Source organism: Chrysemys picta, chromosome 4 (assembly GCF_011386835.1).
Source record: "Chrysemys picta bellii isolate R12L10 chromosome 4, ASM1138683v2, whole genome shotgun sequence".
Lineage (NCBI taxonomy): Eukaryota > Metazoa > Chordata > Testudines > Emydidae > Chrysemys > Chrysemys picta.
In genome coordinates this window covers 144,131,045-144,156,535 of record NC_088794.1, presented here as the reverse complement: position 1 = coordinate 144,156,535, position 25,491 = coordinate 144,131,045, and the positions used below count along the sequence as shown (strand labels likewise).

The 25,491-nt window shown below is 39.1% G+C and overlaps 1 protein-coding gene and 1 long non-coding RNA gene across 3 annotated transcripts in view; one reads left to right on the top strand and one right to left on the bottom strand.

Annotated features, from left to right (window-relative positions):
- PSMA3 (proteasome 20S subunit alpha 3) overlaps nucleotides 1–4,987 on the top strand; it is a 27,869-nt gene extending 22,882 nt beyond the window's left edge. Inside the window, exons 8-11 of the mRNA XM_005295532.4 lie at nucleotides 20–66; nucleotides 3,596–3,663; nucleotides 3,942–4,006; nucleotides 4,811–4,987. Of these exons, the coding sequence (XP_005295589.1) occupies nucleotides 20–66; nucleotides 3,596–3,663; nucleotides 3,942–4,006; nucleotides 4,811–4,855 (225 nt within the window). The 3' untranslated portion in view covers nucleotides 4,856–4,987. The remainder of the gene's footprint in view (nucleotides 1–19; nucleotides 67–3,595; nucleotides 3,664–3,941; nucleotides 4,007–4,810) is intronic.
- On the bottom strand, nucleotides 4,003–25,491 carry LOC135983227 (uncharacterized). Of its 2 annotated transcripts, none has more exons than XR_010600826.1 (3): nucleotides 25,295–25,491; nucleotides 21,608–21,713; nucleotides 4,003–4,307 (listed from the first exon to the last, which is right to left on the bottom strand). It is a non-coding gene; the product is annotated as an uncharacterized LOC135983227 (long non-coding RNA). The 2 variants fall into 2 exon arrangements; XR_010600825.1 differs by having other exon boundaries at nucleotides 25,344–25,491.

Genomic DNA, 25,491 nt, shown 5'->3' with positions numbered 1-25,491 from the left:
GTACATTCCTTACCCACAGATGAAAGAAATGACTTGCCGTGACGTTGTTAAAGAAGTTGCAAAAATGTAAGTTTCCTTTCTTCCGGCCTTTCATCCCCAGTGCTCTTATTTCTTATCCCTCCTTGTGAAAAATAAACATCTCAATAGATCAGTAAAGTGGCCCTAATATGGAACTGAGTCAGTTAAATTAAAAAAAAAAAAAAGCTTAAAATACTACTACTGTTCCTAGGGCTCTCCCTGTGTAACTAACTTTGGTAGTTTTACAATCCTCTTCCCTTATTTTAAATGTCTGGTTTTCCCTCCTTCCTTGCTGTGCGAAAGATCTATCCAGCATTGGGAAAACTGACTATACAGAGGAAACAGTGAAAGGAGTCAACTCTTTGTGCTTTTGGCAGCACTACAGAAGCCAAGTGAAAAACGTATCTTTATTCTTTCCATTAGTCACGTTAGGTGTTGCTTGGAACAGTGAGTTAAGTGTAGATAAATGTTTGGCTGTGTTCCTACTTTTTAAATGTAAACAGTTGAGAGAGAGAAGCTGGTTATAGTTCATAATACAGAGTTACTATGGAAATAGACCTATGCAAACTTAACAATGAATTGTGGTTTCAGGTGTTTCCTAGCTTGGCAGTATCTGGGAATGAAGCAAAGGAACACTGTTCCTGGAGAGGGCCTCATTACCACCCCTCTCTTCTCCTTGTTAGCTGCTTAAGGAGCATCACTGCTTGGTTAGGAGAGCAAGTGCAGTGAAATTTATCCAGAAGATGACATGTAGCCTAATACTATGTGGGTGGAGAAATGATAGGACTTAGCTGACTCCTGGAGGAAACTAACAATCAAATTTGGTATCTGGTGGCACAGTAGCTGCTTAATAAGTTTAGAAACATTAAACTTGCAAACAGGTGTTACCAATACCATGTTAAGTAATTAAGACTAGGGAAATATTTTATATATAGTGTACATTAGACAGTCACTTTTCCTTCCTAGTCTGATCTGCTGGCTGCTATGAGCACCCACATACCTCTTGTTGAACTTGAGCACATTTCCCTGCTACTATAAACCCCACAAACACAGGCAAGAGAAAATAGAACTGGGGTGCAGAATTGAAGAAATAGGAGTATGAGTCCAGCGTTGGGGGTAGCAGCAGGATTTAATGTGTGTTCTGGAATCTTTCCTACATGTTAACCTGCCTTATGGTTATCTTCCCCTCCATCTAGGACCTTTCCACTGCACACATTGATAGAATCTATCATGAATTGTCTGATTCCACTTTCTTCCCCTTTGGCCTTAACTTTTCCTCTGTACTTATCTTAGTTGTAATTCTCCAACCATATATTTCCTCTGCTTCTAAATATGCTATTTTACTCTTCCTGTTGACCCCACCACTCTTTCTAATGAAGGGTCAGCAAGAGACCTCTTAACATCCAGCATTGTAAGGGTGGTGCTTTAACTTTGTACCACCTTCATTCTTCTGAAACTGCCCTTCAGGGATCCCCAACTATCTTTTTGCCTAGATTATTGTAGCTGTCCATATTGCTCACTCTTGTATCTCCTTCCTTCGTATTTTCATGTTTGTTCATATCAGTATCTCTTTGACCCTTTCTTGCCTAGACATTTTTCCTCAGTGATTTTAAGGCTTTAGTTTCCATTTCTGACACTGAATTGGTCTAATCTGCTGGGTACTTATAAAATGCTGCATTCACCATGATTCTGTCCTTTGATACTTTGTATGAATTAAATGGTAGATCAAAAACACTTCGGAGTAGGGGTTAGTAGTTTGTCTGAAGATCTGAGCACATTTCCCCTTCAAACTTTTAGCTACTGCAGGAATTACACTGAGTTTTAGACATCTAGTGTGCTTGCCTGTGAAACTTTAATATTAAAGTTTAGTTGCAAATGAGATTCCAGTATTTTTCTAGCAATATCTTAAGAGGCTATGAAGAAATGTACTAGGATGAATCCTTTTTGTACTGGGGCACATGCATGTTCCATACAACAGATGTCTCAGGTTGCCTTGATGTGTTGAACCAGAGAGCTTAAGAAAGATCTCTGACCTTGATTCTTATTTGAAGCCCTGTGAGCAGGGGGATTGAACTCTCTCAAGCTGCACAAACGGAGGGCAAACTTTCAGTCTTTGGTCTAAGGAATTAGAATGGAAAAGTGAACCACATAGTACTGGAGGCTTGAAATGTTGCATAGCGGCAACTCTGTGCACTTTTCTTTTGACATTTTCAGTTTATCTGCAATCCTTTAACACTACAGTAGCACTGAAAGGCCTTAACCAGTTTGGGGTCCCCACTGCACTAGCAATACAATAGCTGTTGGAGGCAAGCACTTAGTCTCAAAAATAACAGGTGGATGAGACAAAGGGGGGTGAGGGCATATGAGTTGAGGTAATGAAAGTAGCATGAGCAATTCACAGGATCAGTGCCTACAATCCATGTGATTAATAGCAGGCTTTGAGAGTTCTGATCTTGGTTGGCAAGTAAGTCCAGAGCATAGGCCCAATGCAATTAGTGAACTTGTAGGTTCTAGTGCCTTTTCTAGAGGACAAGGGATAAAACCACCATTAAAACTACCCATTTTCAGCTTTGCATTTAAGCATCCTAAATTCAAACTTTGAAGAATGCAAGCTTCTGTAACAATTGGAACTGAATGTTTTGTTTAGGAAGTTAACTTGTGCAACTGCTTTGAGGGAGCTGTTGGAGAACATTAACTTGGCTTTTTTTTTTTTTTAGTGTTCCTCATGTGAACAAATAGATTAAGGTTATAAGGTGTTTATATGTTCTTGCAGGACACAGAAATAAGATTCAGGCTCCAGTCTGGTCATCACTGCCAGTTTTCCTTTTATTTTATAGACTGATGGCTAATTTCAGAACTGTATGTACAGCAACACATGCATAACTTACAATTCTAATTCTGCATGCAATCATGGTAACACAGGGCCAGTTCCATATGTAAATAGGGGCTTGTACACAAGTTACTAACTACAGATGTGCAAGGTGTGTGCATGCACATGTGTACTATTAGACAACATTTGTAAGTTTGAGCTGCATTTACTCAGTCTTCATTAATTTATTTGTATGACTTGCAGGAGAAATATATTTTTAGGAGAACTACTTGCTGGCTTCGGTTTCATGAATAGTTGAGGCAATAGGTTAAGGGCATCATACTCATGTGATCACTTAAGTGTTATGCGGTCTGTATATTTGATCAGGATACTTGTTCCGCACTTATTACTGGTTATAAGAGACAGCTTGAGTTTAAGACCTTGAGTTAAGGGGTGGTATCTTGGCTGAAAGTTTTACAGTTAGTGAATGCTACTATACAGGGGAGGGAATGTTACTTTCAGCATTTACTTCGTACATTAGTGTAAAACTACTATATACAGTACTGGTGTGTGGGTCCTTTACCATACAAGAGAAACATGTTAAACAGGAAAATTGTGATACTACAAACTAGCAGGGGAAGAAGGGAGGGGCAAATAGAACTTTGTAATGTAATTAATTGCTCATTTTGCATATTAATCCTTGGCTTTGGGAAGGGAAAATGTCAGTGGCTAACTCTTCATAAACATTTTCTTCATTCTTCTTTCTAGAATCTACATAGTCCATGATGAAGTGAAGGATAAATCTTTTGAACTTGAACTCAGCTGGGTTGGAGAAAGTAATGTATTTCATTTTTCCTTGTTTTGTTATCTTTAGCTACACCATTTTTGATTATAGAAATGAACAAATTAAAACTGATGGCAGTTCTGTGGGAGTAAAACAAATTCAAGACTCAAATTCTAAACTCCACCCATACTACGGGGAAAGTAATATACCTGTTAATGTTTGTAGTTTCTATTGTTGCTTCTATCATGAAGTTTGTTACTTTGAGACTTACAAGTTCCATACTTATACCAGTAATTTCTAAAGTCTTTATAAATATGGCTTCATTCACAGTAACAAAAGGAAAACATGAAATTGTTCCAAAAGACATCAGAGAAGAAGCAGAGAAATATGCTAAGGTAAGCAATAGAATTTTATTTAGCAAGTTCAAAATTCCATTTTACAAATCCAGAATAGAATAAACCGCACAAAGTTCACTTTGTCTAGTGTTTTGGCAACTAGAAGTGCATTATTTTAAGCAGTTAGTTATGAGGCGAATCTAGCCTGGGGTTTTTAAGATTAAAGTGATTCAGAAACAATTACCTGAAACTTTGGAGGGAAGAATAAAAAGAAAGTAATCCAGTGGCATCTTCAGCTGATCACATGTGCATTCAACAACGTATGGTTCAAGTCTTGTACAGTGGGCATGTTTCTCCTTGCCTAGATAAGACAAACCAAATGCATTAAAAAATTAATCTAAACAGAGAACTGACAGTAGTAGTAATGAGTTATATCCAGTACACTAACCCTTTAAAACACAAATTGACTAGGAAAAATAGAAGCAATTGATGCATGTATCAGTTCTGCATTTGTTTTGGAAGTGATGGCTGCACTTCAATAGTGTTTCTTGTACACTGAAGTTGCAGTATTGACACTTTCCCATGCAACACTATTATTGACTGCCACAGGGTGCTATGCAATCCATGTAGATACAGGGCCTTGTTCTCTACTGCTTTAGTTTATCTGTACAAAGTGGATGCAATACAATTACCACACCAAAATTTCCTACTCACTTATAGTGAACTAGTGTAAGTGACTATACCAGGTATATAGCTTTAAAGAATCAGATACTTTGTCGAATGTAGGCTGACTCCTGGGACTTGCAGGGTAGCCACTGAACAAGACCTAGGAGTTGCTTATGCTTTTTTTTTTTTTTTAAACAGGAGTCTTTGAAAGAAGAGGATGAATCAGATGACGACAATATGTAACACATTGTTACTTCAAGACAAGTTTCAATTTTCTTAATTTGTAGTAGCGGTTAATGTGTTAACCATAGATTATTATTTACTTGCTGGAAAGATGTTAACTTGCACTAAAATAAAATTTCCCATTTACTATCAGGTCATGGTTCAGACTTTGTTTGAAAATTGGACATAGCTGTGTTGACCTATGGAAAAAAAGACAAGATATTGCCTCTAAGCCTGAATTTTAGTAAACTTTTGTGCCAAAAACCACGGTGTCAGTGAAATAGAGGATATTTGGCAACCTGGTGGTTTTTCCCCGGAGTGCACCAGCATACTTAAGTCTCAACTTTATGTACATCAAAGACAACCCTCACCTAACTTGAACTGTCCTTAATTTTTCAATTGAGTAGACAGCTAGTGCTATTTCTTAGACTGCTTTCAGATTTCTTTTGAGGTTAGCTCTTGAGTTAACTAGTAAAGCTATACATGAAGTGTATAAGTTGAAGACACTGCAATTCTACCCTGAATAATAGTTTCACAGCAGTCCAGTTTACAGGAGGTGAGCATTTTAGAGTGTTCTAAAATATTGCACTCTAACTGCCTCATGTAAACCCTACTGGCACAAACTAAAAGGTACCTAGTGCATGTTACTAGGTACCTTTTAATTTGTGCTAGTAGTGTCTAACCCAGGGCATTTAGAACACTCTAGTGTAGACGAGCCTTAAGATATCGGTCTTAAGTGAGCTTGTATTGTAGCTACTGTATCCTGAAACCATTTCAAATGGATTTTACACTATTTATTCCTATAACATCAACCATTACATTATTTAAGGAAAGGTAAAATAGTCCTGTAGTTTAGGCAGTGGACTGTAAACCTGTGACGACTTTGGGCAAATCACTTCAACTTTGCAAGGCACTTGCCTACCTCTCAGGGCCAGTGAGGCTCCATTCATTAGTATTGCTTTGTTGAGATCCTTCAGAGGGAAGGTATATTCATTCTTTGACTTGGCAAGCAAACCCTGGTGCCAGTGTGTCAAACAGTCCTGTTATCAGAATTTAGCACACCACAAAAGATAATTGGGAATAGTCAACCCTACCTGGATTACTGCTATTTTAATTGTCTGCACCTAGGAGACAGCCTACCTTTTCTTGAATGGAGAACTTCCAGTCTATAATATGTCAGTGCAAATCTCGCTGCGTCACTAACTGACCAAAGCTAGTAGTCTCCCTCTCTGAAGTTGACTTGAACCAGCTGTTGAGACTTAATTACCAACAATTGCTATGCAGTCCTTTCCTCGGATGGTAGTATGGTACCTCATCTCATGGGGGGAGGGATAGCTCAGTGGTTTGAGCATTGGCCTGCTATACCCAGGGTTGAGTTCAATCCTTCAGGGGGCCACTTGGGGATCTGGGGCAAAATCAATACTTGATCCTGCTAGTGAAGGCAGGGGCTGGACTCGATGACCTTTCAAGGTCCCTTCCAGTTCTAGGAGGTAGGATATCTCCATTAATTTCTAATTTCATTAAGTTGATATGCATTAATGCTTAGAGGGTAGGCAATATCAAAATATCAAGGGAATGTGTTTATTAGCTTGGATTGTGCAGTCAGCATTTACTGAAAGATAATCCAAGTTTACTTCATCTTTACATTAGTTTTATAGCCAGTCATGTCTAGAACATATATATACACATTCAAACTGACAAACTTTATCTGGGAGTATGTCTAACTAATACAGTAGCAACAACTAAGCTTGTGCATATCAAATAGAATAGTACCATTCCAGTGCTACATGTGACTGACATCTAATGCATTTCTCTCATGTCAGTATAACACAGAGTTTAGGAAAGGCAAGTGCTGTCTAAAACAACATATAAGTGTGACAGTAGTCTGCTTCTCATTGCAACAGAGGGAAGCTACCTGGGCATGAAACAAGCCTGGCTCTTAGAAGCAGGGGCTAAGATTTAAATGCTCTGCCCTGACCTCTACAGTACTTACTTCTAAAGGATGATCCAGGGGTTAGGTTACTAGGGACTTAACACCTGGGTTCAATTCCCTGCTCTACCAGAGGATTCCTCTAGGGCCTTAAGTCATTTAATGTGCGTTTCCATTCACTATTTGTAAAATAAGGATAAGAATACTCTACCTCATCAGGAGTGAGCATGATAAACACATGGAGGTGCTCTAATATTTTGGTAATAGGGACACAAATATAGCCTCAAATCTCAATTGAAATTCTCCTTGCTTCAACTTCACCCAATTTAGTGTTACTATTTTTAAAAAAAACATTTGAGGGAAGAGATAGCTATATTGGTTTTGCAAATTCAGCTGCATTTTCCACTTCCTAACTTTAGCTATCGCTGATTACACTTCATTTCAGCTACATATGGAGTGCTTGGCTCAAAGCAAGAATACAAGAACATACCTACCAGAAGGGTGCACAGTTGAATGAGCAGTTATTATACTACCTCTTTAAATGCCACTGGTTTGGATCTAGTTTAAAAAACTACTGGAGCCAATCTGCTTTGTTAATGGTCAGTAGAAAGCTATGCAAGTTAGTAACTTAGTTTTAAAATACACCAGAAGAATTTTTTTTAAACCTTCCTGTTCTCGAAGAGATACCAACAAACTGATTTCATTGTCTAAGGGAACTAAATTGAGGCCTGTATGGTCCAAGGATTATCTGAAAGTTGTTGGATTCTCTCCAAGGCTATTTATTCCGCAATTGCTTTTTTTTCCAGACAAGATCACTTGATCCTTAAAGGCTACCTTGATCAAGAGGGCTTTGTTGCCATATTGCCAACCTTTGGTAACCACCTTTTAAAGATCAACTGTACATTTCAGTTAAACACCCAACCATAGCATGAGCAGGCATTTTCACTAAGGCCAGGCCTACACTTACAAGCTTACAGCAGCACCACTGTAAAAGCACTCATGTAACCGTGTTATGCCGCCAGGAGAGAGGTCAGTGGAGGATGAGTGGTGGGACAGGAGGAGTATTTCTAAAAATTGCTGAGCCATTTTAGAGCAAGGATTTCCTCTAAATTTAAGCAATAGAAAGCCAGGAGTTGAATGCAAGAGAATTATGGTAGTACTGGCATTTAAGCAGATGGCACCCCAAAGAAATGGAGTAAGTGCTAGTGAAGAGTTTAGATGCATGAAATTGACATAAGATGATTATAACTCTCCATCTCCAAATAGAATAGTGCATCATTCATACTGGGGACTACTTGCCAAGACTAGAGTTAGCTAACGATAGCTCATTAACACATGCATTAAAAACATACTGCACACCATGATATAACCACCTAATACTTCTGACACTAAACAAAATTCTGATCACTAGTTCAAGACCAGTACTTTGGAAAGCACATCACTCTGCAATTTAAACACCTCTGCACCAATCAACATTACTTTCGTGAATGACTAGTCAGAAATTAATGCCTTCCATGATCTGAAAGTTTGCATTTCAAGCTTTGTAATATATATTATTTTTTAAAAGAGTAGCTACTAAAGAATCAGAAGTAGAAAAAAAAGCAAAAATAGAGCTTACAAATCACACCATTTGCTGACAGTGTAAGAACTGCCAGGGATATAAACACATGCTTTCAAAGCACTGGAAGCCATGGCAAGTTTGGGAATTTTAGCAATACAGCATTGATCTCTAACACCAGCAATAGCGGATGCTTGTTAAAGAACTCATCCCTTACTTTCAGTGCTTTGACACTGGGCCCAGGTAAGTAATTTGTTCAGTGTGGATGTCCTTTGTTTTATTCCCTCCCAAACAATGCTGCTGCCACTAGTCCTGCAAAAACCACCTTTCTCCACATGTAGTTCAGCAGCTTTAGGTTCCCTTGTAGTCTATGTAATTAAATATCTCTGCATATACACTATTGTAAGTTGCAAGACCAGTGGGGTCTCAGATTAAACTACTTACAGCCCTTGACGAGTTGCAAGATCAACATGACTCTACAAATGCACCTATTTAATGACAATTGTCTTAATTGTACACATCTGAAGGTGAAAGACAAATGTTTCCTGTTCAAGTAGTTTCATCATAGCACACCACACTGGTCTGATCAGTTGCCCTGTACTGCCTTCTGCGAGCCCTTTAATATTTGTGTCTACGCAAGATTTATAAAGTACATTAAAACCAAGAAAATGTTTGACATAAAAAATGCAGGTAGTACTGAGTTCTGTTTTCATGGGGGGGAGGGGGTTTACATGCTGGCCCCATTACAGATAGGACTCAAGAGGCTAGTAGTCAAAGTTTCAGGGAAAAAACAAGCTATAATTTGCCTAAAGGTAAACACTGAAAATTAAGGTAAAATCAGATCTTAAATCTGACACTTTGCTTTGTGCCAGGGTGAAAAGTTCACCCAATTCTTAGCAGCCTACTTGAGCAAGCAGGTGGATCTTATTTAGGTAAGATATCTTTGTACCCACAGCTACTGGAAAGATTCGCCCTCTCTAGAATATTAGAATAGCACGATTAGGCTCACCAGAAAGCTTCCTCTTTTTGCTTCAGGCATGACAAATCTAGCCAATCCAGGGCTCTAGCCATATATGGTAATACCTGACGGAACAGCACAAAAATACGTAATTGTCCACTCGGAGTGGTTGTAGTCATTTCTGCTGTTCCAAAATGCTTCAGGATTTCACAGGCAGTTTAACATTTCATGCACTGTTGCTTCTGACTAAAAATATATGCCTGGGGGAGCACTGAACGTGCTATTGCTGTTTAGTCCAGATGCCAAGATTCTGACACTTTCATTTTGGTGTAGCCAAGTCCTTCTCTATTAAATTGTTGTGACAGAACAGCCAACTACTGTTAAAACTGACAGTTCTTCCCATATGTTTCCTCTTGATGAGCAAGACGACAGTTTGGAACATCACACAACAGTTTACGGCATGCACTAGACATCTTACTTGTCCCTTAGTGCTCTCTCCACAGTTTGTGGCACATTTATTCCAGAAGTTTAAAAAGATCCTCACACCTTACCTGTTCGGACTCCTTTAATACTGTTTGGAAGTGGAAATAGGCAGACCAGTATCATCCAGTGCTGTATCTAAACCACAAAGTAACAGGTTTCTGGAAGCCATTTGGTTTATACTTTCAGGTTTGTGTCCGCATAACAGCTTGACAGTCAAAAGTCTATTCCATGCAGACTTTTTCCAGACAGGCCAATATTTAAAATATATACATATCTGCCTCAGCTCTGAAATACCACATCGTTTACTATTTGTACAAAATACAATTTCCTATAGGAAGTATAAGCCTCTATAGACAATTCAAGCACATTTTATATAAAACCAAAACAATGGTTACAATTTCCTTATCAAAGAAACAGGCTTGGGGCCTGAATCTTTGGCTATATAGAAACTGCTAAACCAATGTACCTTAAAAAAAGACCAAACAGTTTCTTCTCACCCAATACCCTACCCACCATTGATTTAAAAAAAAAAAAAAAGTCACGCCACACACCCTGAGGTTGAAAGTCCATTGACTTGATCAGGATAAAACCAGAGTAGATTCCTAGTTTTACCATGAAGAGCAGTTAGATTTGTGGCTTTCTCAGAAGGTAACCTTGCACACACATACTGATCTGATTCTACAAACATTTTCCTTCACGCAAATCTTACTGCTGTCCTAAAGTAGGTGTTCTTATTCTGTATTTGATGAGTCACTATTCTGGTATTTAGTGGAAGTGGACTTGTCAGATTGCCAATTACAATACTAGTGTATTTTGTGGAAGTGAGTCAATACACAGAAGCCTTGTTTTGATAAGATTATGAAGCAAACCACAGACAGCACATTTTCTTGAGTCAGGTGACAGCAGAACTAAAGAAACTAGACACCTACTAGCCAAAGTTATAAACAAAAGGAGATGTTTGTAGCCTTCTCCCAATCAGCAGAATCCAAGGGCCAACATGCTGGTAAGAATGCCCATCTCAACTGCTGGGATTTCTGCCAGGGTATTGTCGCTAAAGCATGCCTGTTTCTATCTTTCACATCAACTACAGATGGCTAATAGAGAATATCATAGAATATCAGGATTGGAAGGGACCTCAGGAGGTCATCTAGTCCAACCCCCTGCTCAAAGCAGGACCAATCCCCAGACAGGATTTTTACCCCAGTTTCCTAAATGGCCCCCTCAAGGATTGAACTCACAACCCCTTCCTTTACTCTCTCCCACAAGTGCACCCCCACGCATCTAAAAGAGCTTGTCACTCCCCCTGCATTCAGAGCCTCCCACATACTGTGTGAGACATATCCTCCCCTCCACTCTCCTGGCTATCAAGAAGAAAGGTTTCCCACTCTTTTACACTTGTTTTGGGATTGTCTTCCATGGAAAGCTTCGCTTTATTGCTCCTCATAGCTTTTCTGAGCATTAGTGTGAAAACAAGATTTCACTGATGCCAACAAGGTTCTGAACTGCAGTGAAACTGACTGATCCGGTTAATTTTGTTCTGCTGCTGCCTGGCAAAGCTACTAGGAGTCTCATTTGTTCCCTCTACAGACTCATGAAGACAACACATCAGTTCAAAGCTGGAAGGACTTTGCAATCATAGGAAAATAAATTAAATAGAAAGATGTCCTAGGCCCACTCAGTCAGCAGGAAAAGCTTACCACTCTTGATGGCAAGTGGATTTTTCAGCTAGGATTTTCAGAGTCTGATTTTCAACAGGATTTGGGTACAAAAAACGCCCTTAGGCACCTCTGAAAATCCCAGCTTTAACCATGAAGACCAAGAATACGGTTAACATGCAAGTGAACTATGCCTTGGTGCTTTGGCCTCAAAAGAAAACTTCGGATGAAACAGTTAAAATCAGAAAGTTGAGCTGGAAGTATATCATACAGCTTTAATATAATGTAATTTTAACAGCGTGTTAAGAAAAAGAGTTGGTTAAACAATTTTTAAAACTAAAAAGTCCCTTCCCCTCTTAATGTTTACTGTTGTCTCTTGTGAGGTCATTTCACTAGATCCCCAGGCTTTCAGCCTCGGTAAGACCTCAACTTTTAGTGTAAGAAAACAAGCAGAAAACTCTTGGAAGATTTTTCTTAAAAGGACCTATTTATACACCTTGAATAAGAAGGCCACAAACCTGGTTCCCCCCCCCCCCCCCCAAGTCCTATGTAGGTCCCCTTTAAGCCTCATTAAGTGACCTTGCAGGTGCTCTGCGCCCTGGTATGAGTTTCACCCTCCATGAGTTAAGATCTCTAACAGGAGGTTTTTGTTTTTAAAGTCACACATACAGAAGTGTTTCAGTTCATCTTCAAACATCCTTTTGTTGATAAGTGATAAAGTACAAAAGCATTGTGTAGTGGTTTTTAAACTAAAAGAACATTCAAATATTAATACATGGTCTCAAAAGGAGAAAAACTAAACATTCACCAAGATATCTTAAGAGGGGGAAATTCTGATTGGGCCCTGTTTATGTGATGAATTATAACGAACATCTGAACAGGTTTCCTCCTCCCTCCCCATGGAAGTTTTCCTGCCTTTCTTAACTTAGACTTGTTAACACACAAATTGTACCTCTAGCTATCCAGTATAGTGTAAATAGCACAAATCCCGTATTGTGGACACAGCTGTACCAGGATAGTTACTCCTATAAGGAAGGAGAATAAGCTATACTGGCATAAGGCATATACAGTTATAACTACATCCACACTAGGGGCTGTATCCATTTAGCTATTTTGTTAAAAAATAAATAAATACAGGTATTTTAGTTCAGGATGGTATGTAACTAGTAGAAAACCTTTGTGTAGACAAAAACCTTAGAAACATCAGAAATGTCAAGTCTGATCTACCCTGCTTTTGCTGGGAGACTTGCTTTGCCTCTTTAACGGAGTACAGAGCTTAATTGAATAGGGGAAGGTGCTGAATATTTTCTCAAACATGAACAGGGGAACTCGAGTAGGAATAAAGAGATTATTTCACCTCTGTATCTGGCATAGTGCAACGGCTGCTAGAATACTGTGTCCAGTCCTGGTGCTCACAAGTCAGGAAAGATATTATAAAATTGGAGAGAATTCAGAGAAGAGCCACGACAATGATTCAAGGATTAGAAAACCTGCCTTATAATAAGACTCAAGGAGCTCAATCTATTTAGCTTAACAAAGAACAGATTGAAGGGTGACTTGATTACAGGCTATAAGTACCTTATGGGGAATATTAAATAATGGGCTCTTCAATCTAGCAGAGAAAGGTATAACATGACCCAATGTCTGAAAGCTGAAGCTAGACAAATTCAGACTGGAAACAAGGTGTATATTTATAACAGCAAGAATAATTAACCATTGGAACAACTTACAAAGGCTTATGGTCGATTCATCCCTAGCAATTTTTAAATCAGGCTTGGATGTGCTCTAGGAATTATTTTTGGGGCAGTTCCATGGCCTGTGTTATACAGGAGGTCGAACTACATGATCACAGTGGTCCTTTTCTGGCCTTGGAATCTATGAATTTCCATTAAGTTGTTTGTCAACATGAAGAATCAAACCCAAACATTGCCTTTTGACCTGGTGCAGTCATTTATCCTAACGTAGAGTTAGCGTGAAGTACTACAATTCTGAATTGGTAGTGCTTTGCACTGGTATAAATGACCAGACAAGGTGAAGGGGAGAAAGAATCAGATCAATAAGTGTTCAGACGGGGGGGGGACGCAGAGAAGAGGAACACTCCTTTTTTCAGTAGGTTGCCTCCAAAAAAGAAAGTTAAGGTCCAACATCTATAATTTAACACGCATCTATCGGCTTGATGTTCTTAGACCAAAGGGACTTTCAGTAAGTGAAATTTAATTATTTCATGCTCTACATTAGCTACACATTTTATTCTAGAACTTGGACCATAATTTCCACTGATTTACATATCTATCCTTCCACAAATGCTGTCTTATCACCATAGCAATTAGAAATTAAAACATGAAGCTAAATTGTGGAGAATGTCTTCCTTACACAGGGCTGACTAACAGTACTGCAAGTGAACTGTGAATTGGAAGACATCAGTCAAAGCAATTTATCCATCTTAAAATGGCTCCAGAAATTACACTAATTTTGTACCCACAGACAAAAAGCTCCAAATGTGACAAGTATACACAAAAACCTGAGTGCGAGTCTCTCTTGCAGATCTCTAAATGAGCCAGCAGTTCTTTTCTTACTTCCTCCCCACAACTGGAAATAGCCTAATGACTCTGGCTTTTTGACTAGCTGTGTGGCTGCAGAAATGGACATGTTCATATTTGTGATTTTATCTGGTCTTCAGATTCAAACAGCATTAAGGGAGACACCTAAAGAGAACTGCCTACTGTATCCCAGTTCTTCTAGCTAAAATGAAAATATGACCAAACAAAAAAGGAAGCACAAAACACTGAATTGAGTTCAATATCTTGTATTTACCAGCTTGAAGGCAGTTCTTCATGACTCTGTAATAAAATGCAGAACCTAAAACTTATTGGGGAGGAAGGCTCCTGGTTGCCATAACAACTTTAAGACTGTACCTGTGTCCAACAAATTCGGCCTCATGGCGAAGATCATGCGTAGTATCTGTTCTCCCCCACCTTTCTTCCTCCAGTTAATATTCCTGTCAGACAGGAAACTAGGTCCTCCCCTCCCCCTCCGCACACACACAACTATGTAGGTTTTCAAACATGCAACAAGGACAAATGACTTACACTTTAAATAAAAACAGCCCATTCAGTTTGAGAATTGGCTGCTTGTTGCTTCCTATTTTAGAAGTTCTTACTGCCCATTATCTCCAAAGCTGCCAAAATGCAAACACCAGCATATAGGTTAATTGGAATTGATACCATACTGACCAGTTTTTAATCAAGGACAAATGGGAGACTTACAAATCTGAAGTCTTCTACCCTGGATGCAGGTCCTGCATTCTCAGAGGCAGTATGTGAATACTGTACACACAGGGTACAACAGCCATCACACAGCATGTTGCATTTCTGGGATCTTGGAAGTAAACTATTTTGTCCCTTTCAAGAAAGATGAAAGATTCTGAAACCCCAAGCAGCTTTTATTCAGGTATCATTTTCTCACCTACTGCTGGCTAGAAGGAAGCAGGGAGTAGTCTGGCATAATTAGTAGTCTATATAATGGCAGATTTTGGGGGTGTCAGGGAAGAGATTGAATTGCTAGCAGCCTCCCCACCTCATTCTACAGAAAAGCTACTTTAGTCAAGTGAGTTTTTTAAAATGTCAGTACTATTATTTTTTATCCCCACTGCCTATACATTATTTGCCATGACTCACGGTAACTAAGGCAATTAATTAGATGTGGTGACAAACATAACATTGTACCCATAAAGCTAAGCTTAAAAAAAATTGTGTAGTATCATATAAAGTTGGGATGTGTTGTTCGGATGACCTGTAAAGTCACTTGTGAGCCAAACACCAGTAGGTAATATGATCATCCCAAACTCATGATAAACATACCACATAACCATATTCAATAACTAAAAGAAAAAACTCCAAGCTTAGGAAGAAGAAAAACACCTAAGTTATCGTTAATTCACCCAATGTTGGATCAAGAGATATGCTCCATTAACAAAAAACAAACAAACAAAAAGTGTTACTTGTCTCTTAAGGCCACCACCAAAAAATAGATCCATGGAAGTTAAAGTGATCTTGTCCAGCGAGCTTTTAGAAAAGCAGCAACATACTATGCCCCGAATCAGGACAATGACAACAAAGATCTATTAAGTTAGACTGTGTATTAGCAGTGTTCGAGGGCCCCACAAGGCAAGCATACGTCTAACAGAGGAAGTGCTAAATGATTTAACATAAAAACACTTATACACAATGCTTAAGTTTCAATTCTAGCTGTCTCCATATAGGGATGGAAACAATGCAGAACAAGCATGTCATGATTTTGTGCAAAGGAGTGACATTTCTCGATATCCATTCCACTACGTCTTATGTGTTTTGGAAAAAGTATAAAATATACTGTAAAATAAGAGATGGAGGAGGACGTGTCTAATAGCCAGTACCAAAATACTAGAATTCATAGCATCACAGGTACAATGGTACACAGTTTGCTGTCAGCCAAAGGCTACCCAGGCATTAGTCACTCAGCAGATCCTTTAGTGTTCACTGACTACTTTGTTGGTAGTTCATATTCTGAATTAAGCCTTTTAAATAAAACGTGTGTTAAGAGCAGCTTTTGCAAGCACCATAAAGTTCCACAGCAGGCACAGTTGAGAAAAATTTCTGAAATTGAATTGCCAGCCAGCTATGGATTCTCAGTTCAAAGCAGCTTCTTATGTAAGTGCTTATAATTTTAAAAGCATAACAGAGCATTAATGCTTTTTGAAAGATATCAGCAATGACCGCCAGCTAAACACAAGGGAAACCTTAAGACTGACAGCCAAGTTAGCAAAAAGATGCTGAGTCTGTGTTTGAGTTGAGACTGGACTGGCGAAGGAAGTCCTAAAGTAGAGAACAAAGACATGAGCCATTAGATAAAACTTGTGATTTTTTGTTGTTGTTGATCATTCTACATATGCAGAAATATAGGATAAAAAAGCCTGTCAATACTCATAAAATAGAGCTAGACTAAAAGGAGGGTTTAAAGGAAAACATTACAAACTTGATTTTAGTACTTCTGAAAGCATCTGGATGAGAGAAATGTACAAAATGTTGAAAACCACGGCCAAATTTCTATGAATTCATAAGTAATGGCTATTTTTGAGATTCAAATTTTAGAGAGCTACAGTGATACCCTGGTAAATACAGTGTGTATCACAAGGATTTACATCTGCATATTTACTATTTCTTCTAAAAAATAGAATTTTTGCTATGAAGTGTTTATTTTTAATTTTAGCTCCATTTCAGTTGTAAATATAGGCACAATTTACCATCTATTGCACAGAGTTAAATCAGTCTAAAAGTCACCAAGCTTTTTAAAAATACTAAGCATCAATTGACTTACTATTAATTCATTTGTATTAGGGTAACGTTTAGTGATTCTAATAGAGATATCAGTCCTTGCCTCAGAGGTACCAAACAGACAACAGGTAGAGCTGTCAATAGGCTAGAACTTAGGTCTTAGATTTGCACTATTCAAGACAGAAATGTGAAAGTGGGACAAAGTAGTAGCTAGTTTTTACAATGTTCAGGAAAATAACTAATTTAACATAGTTGCAGAGTAAATTCCAGACTGACTGAAATTTTCTAACATCAAACTCTGTTGCTCCTATCGATTCAGAGATCCAAAGGTTTACTCCGTGATTGTAAAATATAATCAAGTGTCTATTAACCTGGGGGCTGATATTCTGGCCATTTCTCTTCCACATCGACTCCCATTACCATCCCAAAAATTATCTAAGCTATGTCAGCAACATATTTGGGGCCTGATTTATAGGAATGCTGAGCATCTGCTGTGCTTGTTGACATCAGTTTGAGCATGGGTGCTCAACAGCCCCATAACTAGGTTTGTATCTATGTCATTTTGATCAATAGCCTATAAAAGTTTGTGAGCTTGGAAGTGAGACCTATGCTAAGATATGAACCCAAATCAATTTACTCAATTTCCTGCTATGTATGTTTTATACCTCCCCCGAATCTAATCCATGCTACATGAGCGTAGAGACAAGTTACTGAAAAATCCACATCGAACACGCACGTTTCTTATCAGTTTTTGTGCAGCAAATTTATTCATTCAATCTCAATTTAAGTTTCCTACACAATTTTAGCCCTTCTTACACTCTTGCTGCAGCACGGATAAAATTAATAAGCATTTGTCCAAAAAAAAAAAAAAAAAAGGCATGCGGGGGGGGGGGGGGGGGTTTGAAGGACCCACTATGGAAGCAGTTTACTTCTGATTGGTAATGACAGATCACTCACAAAAACTCCTCAGGGGAAAAGAGAAACTAGCTCTTCTACTGCCAACATAAAGGTAAAAGACCAACAGAAGGGATTTCTCTTCTGCCACCCAAGGGAAGTAATGGCATATTTTAGCTCTGAAAGTAAGTGTGAAGCGATTTCTTAGGTAAGAGGGAAACTGAATAGCCTATTCACCATATGGTGAGTCAAAGACCAATACCACAAAAGAAAGTAAGCACTTAGGCCAAATCCCTCCAAGGTGGATACTGGAATAAATAAGTTCTGAACACTAACAAATCCCACTCAAGTCAACAGGAACTGCAGGTTCTCAGCACTTTAAAACAGCCAGGTCACATATTTAGATGCCTAAATATGGATCCAGAAGCCAAAATTTAGGCATGTAATTCTGGAAAAGAAAAACTAAGTCTCATATTATGAAATATAGAAAAACACTAAAGTAACATCTTCTAAAATACCTCTAACTACAGGGAGTAGCCACTTCCACAGATATACAAATTTTTTGCAAAACTGGTTAACACACAAGTTTGAGTACGTTTACATCCAAATCAAGAAAAGAAGGCTTCTGAAATTCATGTTATGTATGGTACGTTTTAATTTAACCAAAAACCTTCATCAGACATAAGTTCATTTCTAACAGATTAAGAATTTGTAGTAAGAAACAGGAAAGCTGTACATGCAGACGTTTAGATGCAAAGACAGTATAATTTTTAAAAACTCAAGTTTTTAGACCATATATTACAAGCACTAACATTGGCCTTTGTCATAGGTATGTATGCAGTATACACAAACCAATGTACCAGGCAGAAATTTAAGAATTTTTCCTCAATTCATGCAATATACAGGCATTCGATCCATTCAGAAGCGGCGAAGATTTGAAAGATCTGCAGGTATTTAGCAGAAAGTGGGTTTTTCTTTGCTATAAACCATCACCGCCCCCAAATGTGGAACCCACCAGAAGAGCTGTTTTAGGTAGGATGCAGTAAAATTAGATTTTAATTTTTTTTTTTTTTTTTTTAAGGCCTGAATGCAACAGTGGAAATACAAAAAAAATTACACAGTGGCATTGTTGATAAAAGTCTATGCTAATATAGCCAAAGTTCCTAATAAGTCCAATTCAATAAATAATAATAATAATAATTGATAATAAGTATACCCATAGAAAGCATATTGTGCACATGACCCAGACAGTGAACTCTGAGGCTCTTACTTCACAAGACTGGAAACGGTGAGCATGATGTATTTGGTAAAGGATAGCTAATATTTTACCTTTATCAATGGGCATGTACAGAAGTCTATACTACTGCTTATCTTCCATATTCTTCACCTAAGAGCTAAACAAGTTTAAGTATTATATGGTTGCTGAAGGAAAGAGGTATTTACATAAAAAAAGTAAGGTTACAAACTGTAGTAAGTGAAGGCCCTGATAAAGGCCCAGTATGAGGCCTGAGGCCTGAACCAAACTAAAGTAATGGTCAAGACTTTGCTAACATAAAGCAAAGTTAAGCTGTGAGCCAGAGGCAGGCCCTGCCACAAAAGCTGGAACAGGCCGACCCATCCCAATGACAGGGGCAAAAGGGTAAAATGCTGGATAGAGTTGTTTTGATCGAACCAACATGTACAAGGTGAGAGGCGGTACCTTGCTACGTAGAGGGGTTGCACTTCAATACGTCAGGAGTGATGTGTAACTTGTTTGTACCTGTGTATAAGACTGTATCCCTGGGGTGGTGTCTTTGTCCAGCTGAGGGGGCAGTGGAAAGTCCCGCCACTGATTGAGCTGGGTCCATTGCCAAGAGGCACTTTCTCGTAGTATGCCCGGTAGACTAAGTAATCTATGGGGAACTGCAATTGTGTCTAAGGTTGCAATAAACCTGGCTGAGGTGCCTTCGTACCTTACTAGAGTCTGTGGTCATTGGGGGTTCTCGATGGGTTTGCGGTGTCAGCTATCTGCAGAGCTGAGAGAGCACACAGAGGGAACACACGCATGCAGCTGAGTGATATCAACATAGGAAAAAGCAGAGCACCACACCGGTAGCATCTGACCACACAAACCAAATAAATAATTAAGGGAAAACCTTCTGAAATTTGTCCTAATTTGATTTCTCAATTCTTTGCCCTATTCTTAAAAATGGTGAGATAGAGGAATTGTCCTGAGGTAAGTAAAAAGTTACAAAAACTAAAGGCTGGACAGATATTTTAAAACAATGCGATTCAGCCTACAGAGCTGTTACTTAGATCTCTGCCTCCAGTGCAGTTCTCTATTGCGCTATACTAGTACTCTAATGAAGGCACGAGTAAGTTCTCTGCACATTTATAGTCAGTCATTACTTCTCAAGTAGGGACTATAGCAAGGCTATTACAATTAAGATAGTGATTTCTCTAATTCCACCTTCACTAAAAACAATTTAGAACATTAAACGGATTTCTCATTACAAATCAGAACAATTACATTGTTTGTGTTTGCCAAGTGAAATGCTATAGAAACTGAAGTCTATATCAAGATATCTTATTGAATAGTCCATTGTCAGTACGATGTAAAATTTGTTTTAAAGAGACCTGAAGTAAACCTTTGCTTCAACACTCTAGCCTCTTTAGTTAGCATTCTATGCTACTGGATTACAATTATCACAATCAGAAAAAATGGCAGGCAAAAATAAGAAGTCTTACTTACAATGCTGTTCTTATATTTTGTCCTATAACATGCAGATTACCAAAGCATCAGAGAAGAATATCCAATGTTTAGATTTAGAGTCACTAGGCTACAAGAGTCAAAAAGAGGAAGACATGGAGAGCAGGCAGATTGGTCTGAAACTAAAGAGGAAGTAGCATTTAACAAGCCAGTCAGGATTTTAATATCTTTTTTGGCACAAGGCTTCGCTCTCAACAGCTGCTATGACACACGCAAGTGAACTGGCACATCGCCGAAACATGCACACATTCTATGATCAGTAAGTCTCCATCTAAAAGAACTGCAGCTACAAAGCAGAACTGAGACCAGACCAGAGTTACTCAATAATAATGAGATTTTAATTTTCCCAAGAGCTGCTGACGGTGGAAAAATTGATTGGTAGTCACACAAAGTTCAGAGGAACCTGCAGCAGTAGCTGTGATGTCAATGTTACTGCCTAAGAATTGCGTCTTTCCTCAGTGGCTTTGCAACAGAGTAGTAAAGTTTTTAATAAAAACAACAAGGAGTCCAATGGGACCTTAAAGACTAACAGATTTATTTGAGTATAAGCTTTCGTGGGTAAAAAAAGCTTATGCCCAAATAAAATGTCTTTAAGGTGCCACCGGACTCCGTTGTTTTTGTGGATATAGACTAACACCGCTACCCCCTGATACTTGACACCATGCAAAATTTTTAACGTTGCATTAAAACACAATGCTATATTTCAATATAGCTAGAAGAGTTACTGCACTGCCGCAAACTAAACATCAGTAATACTGACCCAAAAGACCACCCTTAACATTGGGGGACCTAAAAATGGTGATTCACACCTCTTATGTGGTGGCAACTCTTATTGCAACTTCCCCAGCAATTCCAACAAAATCCTTTTTTTTTTTTTTTTTTTAACATGTTTAAAAAAGGCAGGAAATAGGTTGTGAACTTTTTGGGAAAACCTGTATTATGCCTTCAGCATCACTGGAAAGCATCAAGAAGAGGAACTTACTAGGTGTGGTTAACGGTAATGGAAAATACTGTTTTGACTAAAACTAATTTAACCCTTCTCATTTAGTAATGCAGCTAATTTTACTGATTTTTTCCCCCCTGCAATGGACTTGTGTTCACAGGACATCTATATTTTCAAACACTGAAAGAAATGTTTCTTTTTTAATCTAGAAAGACCTTCTCACACAGCTCACAATCATGTGTGATACAAAATAAAGCTTTATGGCTTATAAACAGCGTAGTTCATGCTCACGTTTTGTAGGAAGATGTCAATTCCAGTGGCACAGATGTCCCGAGGTTCAAAGGAGGTTGGTATTCAGGCTCCACTAGAATGCACGCTTGCCACACAACACACTTCACTGGTTACAGATACGATAGTGAACGTGGGAAGAAGTTCAGATGAGGTAGCAGACATGAAGGAAGAGTAGGAATAAAAACATCATTAAGAGGTCGCACACAACGCAGGCCCTTTTTCAAACACTCTTGGATGAAAACACTATCCCTCTCTATATCTATTCCATTTAAGTGTTCAGAAACTGGCAGGGAAACAAAGTTCTGGTATTCTGAATACTGCCAAAGTTCTTTTGACTATCATGTTTACATGAATTGCACATTTATTTGAGCTCTTAGTTCTGAATACAAGCGAAATGTGTCAGAAGTAATGCACTGATCAATTTGAATAATTAGAACTAATTAAAACATGCTCATCTGACCTTTAGTACCCAGGGGAGCAAAATGAAGTAAAGAGCTTTCCTTTTAACAATTTGTGTTTGGTTGCTATTTATGCTCTTATAAGGAGTATTATGAAATGGAGAATCCACTGCTCTTTCTGTCTTGCTAGTTTTCCTGGACGGAGTGCCAGATGCTTGGAATTATCAGCATAATTTCTCTAAGTTTTTCAGTTCAGATATGATCATTAGAAGGAACTTATCAAATCCCTCCCCCTCAGTGTACTTATAAAGTGTACCCATCACTCAGGATCAAGGCTTACATATTTGATAAACTTTATAACCGACATCTGTAGATAACTATAAGATTACATATTGAAATATTAAAAAATTCATGTTATATTACAGAGATCATTTTGATCCTTAAACAAAGGCCTACAGACCCCGAAATTTCTGTGTATATATCCAATTATCATACAGATGCAATATGTATGAAAGTACATACACTCTTAGAATCAAAGCGAAGATTTTTCCATGTAAAAGGTCGCTATTAATAGTTTAATTTTTAATTCCCCTTGTGTGTCTAAGTTTTCTGTTTGCTCCTGCACCTATTCCTAAAAGGTTGTTAACGTTGTGCGTGACAAATTGAGTCCTAGAGGGGCAGTTATGTCAAAGGATTATACCATTAGATAAAATAAGCAGCAGACTGCTAAAAAGATTTGTTTCGATATAGGATATCACTAGTAACAAGAAAGAAAAAGGCAAAATTGGATGAACTGATTTCTACAGTGTAAGTTGTCTGGGAACTATTTACATTACAATGAATTGGGAAAAAAACCTCAGAATTTCAACATACGCAATACAGTTCTTGTTGTAGTGAGGCTCTGAAATTAATATTTTAAAACTAAAATGAAAGCTTCCCCCACCTCAGTGAAAGAAATCTTCATTCCATTATACTAGATGTCATCTTTTTAAGTAGTGTCAGAATGTTCAATTAGGTGGTCTGATTGGCTAAACAGTCTGAGGTACTTTTATTGTAATCGTAATACAAGTAGACCCTCTACAGAAATCATTTTATTCTATTGGATGACCAATGCATCAAGAACTTCCTAAACATTCCATGTAGTCTCAGATACCAATGTCAATATCAGCAGGTAGCCAGGGCTTCTGCTAGAAATTAGAAACAAGGCTTATTAGTTTTGTATTTAGCTGACATTTATTGAGTGCTGGTGTACTAAGTGCTTTACAGAGGCACAACCCCTGCTCCAAAAAGCTTACAATCTAAATCATGACTTGGGCAACATGTTCCAAACAAAAGATATGTAGGTTAAAAGGACCAATCTTCAAGCCATACATTTTTTAGTTACTATAACAATAACTGATCTTGTATGCTTAGCAATAATAAAGTCTCCTCACTTTATCCAATGAAGAATCTGAATATTTTATGAAACAGAACTAACGATATTATGCATGAATAAACTGCCAACTTGCTTTTCACTACATCACTTAACTAGCACAAAACCCCAACAATCTAAACCAAAAAAAATTCCTCTCAAACTCCATGCTTCTGTTATGTATTGTAAACACGATACCAGTCAAGTATAACAAAAGTCTTAAATAATAATAATAATAATAATAATAAAAAAAATAATCACAATTCAACTCCAGCTAGCAGAACTATGTTCTGAACTTTTTTGCCTGTATGGTTAAGTCTTTGAACATCTGACTGCAAACATCCCCAACAGGCTATCTCTAATAAAGTACCTAAAGCATATCCATATTATGCAATACTGCACAACTAGTAAACTTTTCCATTGCCAGAGTATGCCACTTTCTTTCTAAAGCTTCAGATCTAATAAAAAACAAACTCTGGAACTAGAAGGGACGTGGAAGCTGGTTATTAGATATCAAGCCATTCTGGCATCATTCAGCAGGCACTGAGAGACTATCTCTGGGGCCCTCATCTTCCTATAAACGCTGCATGGTGAATTCTTGCAACCAGAGACCATTGCACGATTGGAGCCTAGAGCAGTGGTTCTCAACCAGGGGTCCAGGGCCCACTGGGGGGCCACAAGCAGGTTTCAGGGGGCCATGAAGCTGGGCTAACATTAGACATGCTGGGGCCCAGGGCAGAAAGTTGAAGCCTCACCGCTTAGGGCTGAAGCCTGCGGCCACAAGCCACTTCACAGGCCCCTCGTGGTATGGGGCCCAGGCAATTGCCATACTTGCTACCCCCTAACACTGGCCCTGGCTTTTACATACATAAAAGCAGTTGTTGTGGCACAGGTGGACCATGGGAGTTTTTATAGCATGGGGGGGGGGGGGGAAGGGAAGAGAGGAGACCGAGGGGAAAAAAAAGATTGAGAACCCATGGCCTAGAGCACTAGATGGGAGGTTGAAGGGGTGTTCTCAAGTTATTATGTAAAATATTTAACAAAAATACATTTAGATCTTTAGCAGGTTTAGTGATAACAGCACTTCATGTTGTAGCTTGAGTTTCAGTTAAATAACTCATTCATAAGCCGAATATTTTTGGTAAAAAACAACACATCAAAGAGCGGGGGTCGGCTTATAAACGGGGTCTATACCAAAATGTGATAATTTTAAACTCTATGGAATCATTGAATATCTAATACATTGTCGTTTTGTTTACTTGGAGCGTCTGCAGGCATAGAGCCCCTCAGCTCCCTGTGGCCGCAGTTCGCTGTTCCCAGCCAATGGAACCAGCAGAGGCGTAAAGGAAAGCTGCACTCTGGCTATTCTGTGGAAAGGGAAACTCAGTCTCCATGGCTGTAGCCTTTGGACTGGTCACAATCATTAAAGCCACTTGAAAAATGCCTGGGAGGCAGGACACGCATATCCTCCCCACCCTACTCCTTCCTGTGCATCATGAGTATGACACAGACTAATGGTGATACAGCACACACTTAACCCAGGAGCGAACTGCCACCTCATGCCCTGTGCGGTGGGTCCAAGAGCAACACGTGCAACAACCCTGCTACTCCTGAAAGCAGCAGCTGGCGAGTTACCAACGCGCCGCTATGCCCGCGGGACAGGCAGTTCCCCAGACCACAATCCCAAAGCCTCTGCACATTTCTCCTGGAGCTAACACAGAGCTAACGCCCCCACCGACGTTGCGATCGGTAGGCTTCAGAGTCAACACGCTCCTGGAAGGAGCGGCTCGAACCTCGCCTATAGCTTCACTGACACTGGTTGCCAGCAAGCTCCAGAAGGCGCCCGCCCGGGGTCACAGCTGGGCAGGCCTCGCTCACCACCGGGGCTGCGGGTCCAATCCGCACGGGGCTGCGCCGACCGACTTACGCTGCCGTACCCGGCCGCCTCCTGTACGGCCCCGCCTCCGTGGCCCAGACATCACTGCGGGCTGCTGCCACTTCCCCCTCCTCACGGAGCTCCTCCTCCTCCGCCGCGGCCATGGGCTAGGTGAGCGGCTCCTCAGAGGTCCCTTCAC